The 9,302-nt window shown below is 44.2% G+C and overlaps 1 protein-coding gene and 1 long non-coding RNA gene across 10 annotated transcripts in view; one reads left to right on the forward strand and one right to left on the reverse strand.

Annotated features, from left to right (window-relative positions):
• LOC148145181 (uncharacterized) overlaps positions 1-4,908 on the reverse strand; it is a 41,701-nt gene extending 36,793 nt beyond the window's left edge. For all 3 annotated transcript variants that reach the window (XR_015750968.1, XR_015750967.1, XR_015750966.1), the window contains exons 1-2: positions 4,684-4,908; positions 3,264-3,406 (exon numbers count right to left, since the gene is read on the reverse strand). This is a non-coding gene — a long non-coding RNA (uncharacterized LOC148145181). The remainder of the gene's footprint in view (positions 1-3,263; positions 3,407-4,683) is intronic.
• Positions 1-8,690, forward strand: part of klhl12 (kelch-like family member 12) — a 55,507-nt gene extending 46,817 nt beyond the window's left edge. For all 7 annotated transcript variants that reach the window (XM_087973737.1, XM_087973739.1, XM_043717059.2 and 4 more), the window contains 3 exons: positions 1,737-1,835; positions 4,973-5,159; positions 7,832-8,690. In XM_087973737.1, the coding sequence (XP_087829863.1) occupies positions 1,737-1,835; positions 4,973-5,159; positions 7,832-7,958 (413 nt within the window). In that variant the 3' untranslated portion in view covers positions 7,959-8,690. The remainder of the gene's footprint in view (positions 1-1,736; positions 1,836-4,972; positions 5,160-7,831) is intronic.
• The last annotated feature ends 612 nt before the right edge of the window (positions 8,691-9,302 follow it).

Consider the following 9,302-nt stretch of genomic DNA (forward strand, 5'->3'; position numbering starts at 1 on the left):
TTCCAAGGTTAAGCTTGTGCCCCAGAGCTTAGAATTTTATGTGGAAATTTATTAAAAGTAATTTTAAAGTCAAGGTAAAGTACCCAAAAAAGACTGCCAGAAGCAACTTGAGATGTTGTCATAAAGTATGACGATTAGTCAGACATGATCATGCTCTCATCCCTCTGAATTCCCTCAGTGCCACTGTCTATTGCTTGTTTCTCCCTATTGGCTGCACATAGTTGGGGTCACATAATTCTTTATTAAAATAATTTAACTTCTGCTCCATCATAAATTTTTTAGATTTTTCAGCAGCTTGTCTCTCATTTTTGCGGCCTTTTTTTTAACATGATGACAGGCAGAGATGGTTGTAAAAGGAGAGATTCTGGCTTGTGGGAGGGCAAGGTTCACCCAAACGATTATAGCTTGCACAGCTCATTTAAGTATTCCTGAGGGACAGGCTTGTGGTCAGTGAGTAGGCAGCTCTGGTTTCCGCTGGGACTGTTCGTGCATCTTGTTTAAAAGACACCTGTACCACCGCCTCCAGTCTGGTGTATCGGCAATGATGATGAAGCAAGCCCCCTGATCCAGAGACATGTTCATCTATTAGTTCTAAACACTTCTTATTATAGAATCCCCACAATGCGGGAAACAGGCCACTGAGCCCAACAGGTCCACACTGACCCTCTGACGAGCATCCCACCCAAACTCAGTGCGCCCCCACCCCAGCCTATCCCTGTAATCCTGCATTTCCCATGGCCAATCCACCTAATCTGCATGACTTTGGACTGTGGGTGGAAACCAGAATGCCCGGAGGAAGCCCATGCAGACATAGGGAGAATGTGTAAACTTCGTATAGTTGCTTAAGGCTGGAATTGAACCTGGGTGGAGAGTGTGGTGCTGGAAAAGCACAGCAGGTCAGGCAGCATCCGAGGAGCCAGAAAATCGACATTTCGGGCAAAGCCCTTCATCGGGAATGAGGCTGGGAGCCTAAGGGGGTGGAGAGATAAATGGGAGGAGGTGAGGCTGAGCAGAAGGTAGCTGAAAGTGTGATAGGTGGGTGGAGGTGGGGGTAAAAGTGTTAGGTTGGATGGAGGGGAAGGTGGAGCAGATAGGTGGGAAGGAAAATGGACAGGTAGGACAGATCATGAGGGCGGTGTTGAGTTGGAAGGTTGGAACTGGGGTAAGGTATGAGGAGGGGAAATGAGGAAACCAATGTAATATGAAGGAGAAATTGTTGAGGGTGAGGACCAGTTCAGCCAAATGAAGGAGAGTGTCAGTGGAAGGGTACTGGTGGGGACATTGGGAGAGGAAGAAATGGTGGATGGAGGTATATAGGGATTGGATGTCCATGGTGAAGATCAGGTGTTGGTGACCAGGGAAAACTGAGGTCTTGGAGGAGGTAGAGGGTGTGGGTGATGTCCCGAATGTATGTGGGGAGTTCCTGTGGTGCAGCAGTGCTAACCACTGAGCCCATTCTCCGTACCCAATACGGCCTACTCTTTGCTTCCTCAACCCATCTCTTGCTATTGATCCTAGCAATTTGCCCTTCACTCAGGGCAGACCAATCAGCCTACAGATATAGGGCCTAGTTCACACACACATTTTGTTTTGAATAATGGTACAACTTTTTTGAGCCTCTGGTACCTTGCCTATATTGAGTAAGTTTGGGAAAATGATTCTGGAAGCCTTTCTGCTCTGCCTGCTGTATACTGAGAGTGCTATGGCATATTGCAATCCTCTTGGTCTTGTTCCAGGTGGCTACGATGGGATAAATATCTTGAGCTCTGTGGAGAGGTACGACCCACATACAGGGCACTGGACACATGTCACACCGATGGCTACCAAGCGATCAGGTAGGCAAGAATGTGTGGGTGGACTGTGCTCAAATATCTGGTTTAAAAACGGGCAACTGTTTTAAAAAGTGGGCTTGTAGGCCTCAAGACTGCTCTCTCCCATTCTGTCCTTACTTTCAGAATTCATTCAGTGATTGGTTGCAAAGATATCGTCCTTTCAAAGCTTTTGCTCGATGACCTTGTCCTACTGCACATCAATGTCAGCACTTTAGCAAAACCCACAGCTGAGAATCTGCAGTTTTCCTCTTATTTCTGAGTTGAAGCTCTTGGAGCTGACCCCTAGGGTTAGTTACTCTGTGCTGAACTCTCGAAGTTGACCCCTAAGGTTAATTTAATCACCTGCAGAATCTCTATTGTTACACTAACATGATAAGACCATACGACCATAGGAGCAAAAATTAGGCCATTCAGCCCATTAAGTCTGCTTTGCCATTTGATCATTTCTGATAGGTTTCTCAACCCCATTTTCCCACTTTCTCCCCATAACCTTTGATCCCCTTGGCAATCAAGTCCACAGATTCACCACTCTCTGACTGAAGACGTTTTTCCTTCTCTCCGTTCTACTCTTCCTCTTGGGCTGTGTCCTCCGGTCCCTGTCTCTTCTGCCAATGGAAACATCTTCCCAACGTCCACTCTGTCCAGGCAGTTCAGTATTCTGTAAGTTTCAGTCAGAATCCCCCCAGTCATCCTTCTAAACTCCACCGAGTATAGAGCAGGAGGGTCTGTTTCGGGCATAAGCCCTTCATCAGGAACGTGGAGGAGAGATAAATTGGAGGGTGGGGGTGGAGCTGGGGGAGGGAGGTGGAGGTAGCTGGGAAGGTGATGGGTGGATGCAGGTGTGGGGTGATTGTGACAGGTCGGTGAGGGAGGTGGAGCAGTTAGGTGGGAAGATGGACAGATCTCAAGGGGACGGTGATGAGTTGGAGGGAAGGATCGGGGGAGGGTCGAGTTTTGAAAACTAGAAAAGACGATGTTGATGCCATGTGGCTGAAGGGTTCCAAGGAGGAATATGAGATGTTCTTCCTCCAGTTGTTGGATGCCTTGGATTTGGCAGTGGAGGAGGCCCAGGACTTGCATGTCCTTGGTGGAGTGAGAGGGGGAGTTGACGTGGTTGGTCAAAGGGCGGTAGGGTTGTTGGGTGCGTGTCCCAGAGATGTTCCCTGAAACGTCCCGGAAGTTGGTATTTTATTTCCTGATGTAGAGGAGACCACACTGAGAGCAGCGGACACAGTAGATGTACATCCACCCACCTCATCTACTGTGTCAAAATAAATTACTCCGTTCAGCGTGAGCAGGCGTGGCTTGAGCTGCCTTTATGTATAAGACTTTGAGATGAAGTTATCCCTTCTTCCTACGCTCATCGACAAGCAATACAGATCCTCTGCTAAAATATTCAGCATTGTGGTGGACAGTACAGTGAACAAATACCTGGTAAGAGATGGTGCAGTCAGCATCAGTCTAGATGAAGAGGATTAAATGAGACATGATCATTCCTACTTGGATGATACAAGTGTTATATCCATCCATGTATCTGTTGATGATGGACAGCACTGTAGACTTTGTAGATTCACCTTTGGGAGGAATAGGAGAAACTTTTCAAACTTTTTCAGGAAATAAAGTGGGTTGGAAGAATGCGTTGTATGTGGTCTGTTTAACATGGAAATTTACCAAACAGAGAGCAAACATTCTGACAATAAAGTGCAGCTCTTTGACTATATCCTGTAGGATAGTGTGCATATCCAAGGTTTTGTTTTCAAACACATTGAAGGTTTCTGTCTCTACCATCTATCGAGCAGTGTGTTCCAGTCCCCACCACCACTGGTGAAAATATTTCTCACCTCTCTTCTGATCATTCCATCAATGAATTCAAGTAAGTGGTTCCCATTTATTCATCTCTTCCTTGTCCATTCAGTGATGGTACCTGCTAATTTTATACACCTCAATTCCATCTGACTGTCCTGTTCCCATAGTATAATTCCAGCCTAACCAGTTTTTCTTTACCGGTGAAATGTGCCATTCCTATCAATGTCCTTATCAACCCTTTCCATATAGGGAGGCTATGTGTAAAGTTTAAGGCTTTGCTACGTTATTAGGATCAGAAATCTTGTTGAGTGTTGTGAGATTTGTACTCTTTAGTTTACAGTACTCCAGCTTCTTCCCTGACCAGGTTAATGCCATTTTGCAGCAATTTCCCCCAAACTTTGAGACTGCTCCAGTGCTCTGAAATGTGACCCCTCCGAATGCTGCCAGAGAGCTCCCAGCATCAGTCCCGAGCCCGCTTGCCAGCATTGCCCAGAGAGGACACATGGAACATGCACAGCCGAACCTGCGCAGCGATGACCTCAACACCAAACACGCTCACAGGGGCATGTGCACAGACACATGTGTGCACACGCAGACACATACACACGCACAGACTGTTGGTGCCTACACTGAACTTGGCAGTAGCCGCTGTTACCTCTGCCCCCTTGCTTCCCTCTTTTTCTCCTCCCGTCCCATCCCTCCTCTCCCTGCCTCTACACCATACGTCCTGTCCCCTCCTCTCCTCTACACCGTCCATCCCAACTCTCCCCTTGCACAGCAAAGTTAGTTTAAAACTTAAACACGAAAGTATAGTTTTTAAAAACAATCAATGATCCCTCTGCTTGCCCTGTGACCCTGACAGTCCCCTCCAGGCTTTCTGCTGCTTTGAGCTCGTGATATTTTTTTCTGCCTTCTCCTACTGTGTACGTAATTTGATAGCCAGGGTGTGTTTATGGAGGGGATGGGATATGTTGTCGCTTTCCCTTGGTCAGAATCTTCTCTGCTTCCTCCTCGAATCCCTCCCACCACTCCGACACCGATTTACCTTCAAGTGGCTGCTTCCAGTTCATTTTTCTCAAATCACATCTCGACCAATTAAGTTGTCCTTTCTCCAGTTTAAAACTTGTGTTGTCTTTTGCATGACAGTGTGTGAAATCGAACTGAGTTATGTTTTGAGCCAATGGTCTTTTCATCAGTATCTGATTTCCAGTAATCTGAGCTGAGGTTTTCACTTTGGAGTGGAGTTGCTCTAATCTTATTTCAGTTGAACAAAACAGAAGTGAACTTGGAGGAGTTTGATTTGTATTTTACACCTTCTCTTTACTGACACCTAGGAGCTGGGGTGGCGTTGCTGAACGACCATATTTATGTGGTCGGAGGCTTTGATGGAACCGCCCACCTTGCATCAGTAGAAGCTTATAACATCCGCACAGATTCTTGGGTAACAATAACGAACATGACAACACCTCGATGTTACGTGGGAGCAGCTGTACTACGCGGGAGGTTATATGCCATTGCTGGGTATGTCAGATTGCAACCAAGGTGTTGCAATTCCAGTGTTGTTTATCAGTCTGCCAGATTGTCCTGCAGAGTGTTTTATATATTGAATTAATATCCTGAATAACATTGATTAACTTGGAATCAGGACACACTGTCTAAGTTTCTGTCCATATACTTAATGGGTATTTGTTTTTGACTATTTATTTCTGACCATTTATCCATGCCCATGTCTCTTGCCCCCTTTGGTAACTGTATCGTCCTGTTTAAATTTCCCTGCAAACTTGGCTCTCCCTAATTCTGCAACCATTTCAGCTCCACAATCCACTAGGAATCTGCATTCCCCAAATCCTGATCTTTCGGCCACTTCCTCCCACCATTAATGGTTATATCATTAGCTTCAGTCTAGACCTTTCATTCTGGGATTCCTCCATTAAGCACTTCTGTCCTTCTAACCTTCTCTCCTTTAGCTCAAGTCCCTCCGAGGCATTTTGCTATGTGCAAATGCTTTATAAATGCACTCCCTCCATAACCAGAACATCTTTCCTCAGATAGGGAGACCAAAACTGCGCAAACATTCCGGGTGTGGCCTCACTAAATAGCTGTGCAAGTGCAGCAAGACATCGCTGTTCCTGTACTTGAATCTTCTGGCTAGGAAGTCCAACATGCCATTAACCTTCTTCACTGTCTGCTGCACCCGTGAGCTTACTTTCAGTGACTGGTATATAAGGACACCCAGGTCTCATTGCACCTCCCCTTTTCCCAGTCCCTTGCCATTCAGATAATAATCTGCCTTCCTGTTTACTACCAAAGGGGATAACCTCACATTTATCCACAATACACTGCATCTGCCATGCATTTGCCTACTTGCTCAACTTGTTCAAATCACACAGAAATATCTCTGCATCCTTCTCACAGTTCACCCTCCCGCCCAGCTTTGTGTGGCCTGTAATTCATAATATTAATCTATATTATGAATAGCTAGTTAAACACTCCAGAAAATCTGTAACCAAGTCAGCTCTTAGTCATAATCATATAGCACAGAAACAGACCCTTTGGTCCAATCAGACCATGCCAACCATAATCCTAAACTAAACTAATCCCATTTGCCTGCTCCTGGCCCATATTCCTCCAAATCCTTCCTACTTATGTATCTATCCAAATATCTTTTAAACATTGTAATTGTACCCACATCCACCGCTTTCTCAGGAAGTTCATTCCAAATGCGAACCGCCCTCTATGTAAAAAATTTGCCTCATGTCTTTTTAAAATCTTTCTCCTCTCACCTTAAAAATGTGTCCCCTAGTCTTGAAACCCCCATCCTAGAAAAAGACAACTACTATTAACTCGATCATCTATATCTCTCATTATTTTGTAAATGTCTTAGATTGCCTCTGAACCTCCCACGCTCCAGTGAAAAATGTCTCCGCCTATCCAGCCTTTCTTTATAACTCAAACCTTGCATACCCAGCAACATCTGGTAAATTTCTTCCGAATTCTTTCCAGCTTGATAATATCCTTTCTATAACCAGAACTGGACGCAGCATTCCAAAAGAGGCCTCACCCACTGTCCTGCACAACCTTAACATGAGTTCCCAACTCCTGTACTCAAAGGACTGAGCAATGAAGGCTAGTGTGCCAGATGCCTTTTTAACCACCCTTTCTATATGTGATGAAAACGTCAGTGAATTATGTACCTACACCCTTAGGTATCTCTATTCTGCAACACTACCCAAGACCCTACCATCATGTAAGACTAGTTCAAGCAGAACTATGCCATCCAATGTAATTATGGCTGATTAAATAATCTTCAGATTCACTTCGGTGTCTTTTTCACATAAGCCTCATAAATCAAACTGCCTCAATCTTGAATCGACTGAAGGACCCAGCCTCAACGGTCCTCTGTGGCAAAGAATTCCATAAAACAAGGTGGCACGGTGGCTCAGTGGTTAGCACTGCTGCCTCACAGAACCAAGGACCCGTGTTCAATCCCAGCCTCTGGTGACTGCAAACTCCACACAGGCACATTCTTCCAGTGTCTGCGTGGGCTTCCTCCGGGTGCTCCGGTTTCCTTCCACAATCCAAAGATGTGCAGTTCAGGTGAATTGATCATGCTGAATTGCCCATAGTGTTAGGTGCATTAGTCAGGGGTAAATATGGAGAATGGGTCTGGGTGGGTTACTCTTCGGAGGGTTGGTGTGGACTTGTTGGGCCGAAGGGTTTGTTTCTGTACTGGAGGGAATGGAACCTTAAAAAAAAAAAATGAGGCAGGTGATGATTCTAAACGTACAACGCCTTATTCTGAGATTATGCCCTCTGGTCCTAGGCTCTCCATAAACTTCAGATCATACAAGCTACCTCTGTTCATATCCTATCCTGCACCAAATCCTGTTGCTCCTTTTTGAGTAAGCTTTTAGTTATGCCTTCTACTATTTCCTTTGACTTGCTGCTGTTTCAGTGAGACTGCTGTGAAGTGAGGTACTATATTTGCTGGTGATGTATGCTGCCATTCCAAGGCATCAGCATCGCAGTCTGTCAGGACAGGTTCTTATCATGGTTCTCCACCAAATAGCTACCCAATTATCAGTCACAGCTAACCTCATTCTCAAGGATTCCAGCATTAAGATTAGTTTCCTTTGACAGAAGTTCTATGATTAGAAGTGGATTGCTCAGGTTCTCTGGTTTATTCTTGACAGATACGATGGGAATTCATTGCTGAGCAGCATTGAGTATTATGACCCCATCATTGACAGCTGGGACGTGGTAACTTCTATGGGAACCCAACGCTGTGATGCTGGAGTGTGTGTGCTACGTGAGAAATGAGGAACAGCCCAATAGCGAGAGGTGCAGACTGGAATGGAGCCTAAAACAAAACTGGAGAGTTTCAGCATTGCTTCATCTATGCCTTCAGCTGTGGTGTGTCTTGTTTTTTACTACTTAAGAGTGCAATATATGGAACCAACTGTAAAACTTTTAGAAACGAGCAACAATTTGCACAAAAACAGTTGAAGCTGTGCAGCTAGGAACCTGGATTAAATGAAGTAGACATTTCAGAAACTTGAAAACCACAGATTGATGTAAGAATTTGTTTTGGTTTATATGTTATGTCAATGCCCACTGAAGTTATGGTGAGCAATGTGGACAGGAATAAGTTGTTTATACAGGTATGACCATACCTCATCCTGTTATTAGCCAAGCTGAACTTTGAAGGATTTTAACATTAAGCATTTTGATACAAGTACATCTCATATCTTGGTAACAGAGAAGTGAAGACCAGAACTCTTAACGTACTGCAGTCAATTCACCTCAACTTTCAATATTGGTGGAAAAATGCCAGTGAAGACTGCCAGAGCCAGATTTAAATGTAGCATCAGCACTGACTTGGAAGCATTGTTTTTAACTGTGGTACTGACTGAGCTATGGTGAGAACTGTCCTGAATGGGTCTTTCTAGCACTGTGTTTCATTGAAAGTGACTTTGTTATGAAATGATAAAGTGAACTAATAGGAGAGTGTCTATGAGTCACTAATTCAATAAAAACCCTTACAGCAGCTTATATCAGAGAAGGACTGGTTCATATTGGAAGACTTGAATATTAAAAATAACATTGTTTTCATTTTTTTTCCCCTTGACATGCTCCAATTCTCTGGTCACTGTGACAGCACCTTTCAAACTATGAAGCCACTTGCTTGCTGTCCCTCCACATTTCATCTCCGTGAACAGCTTGATTCTACACACAGCTCAGAGGGTGATGCAATTCAAATGTACACAGCATTTCTCAACTATATAATAGCTTCAGTCCCCTCTGGAAATAATCTGGAGTAGATGAGGGGATAGGAAATAAACAATTTTTCCAACTATGCTCAGCTGAATGCAAGATACAAATTTAATGGTAAGAATTCTGTATTAAACACAATGTACAACAAAGTTGACTGGCCCAAATGGTCCATGATTGGTATTGGTGCTACACAGAAGCTGCTTTTATCTGAATGTAGCAGCCTTGCTTTCTATTCATTTCTTAATGTGTGCTTATCTAGCTTCCCCTTTGATGCTGTTTAGTAAGTTTCACTTTCTAACCACAACTTTAAACTAGAATTTTATACATTAACGGTGAAAATGATTAGAATTTGAAAAAAAACTTCCGGTATTTAAATAATTGACACCATGA

This window comes from Chiloscyllium plagiosum, unplaced genomic scaffold (assembly GCF_037043375.1).
Source record: "Chiloscyllium plagiosum isolate Xiang-an unplaced genomic scaffold, Cpla_swu_hap1 HiC_scaffold_26, whole genome shotgun sequence".
NCBI lineage: Eukaryota > Metazoa > Chordata > Chondrichthyes > Orectolobiformes > Hemiscylliidae > Chiloscyllium > Chiloscyllium plagiosum.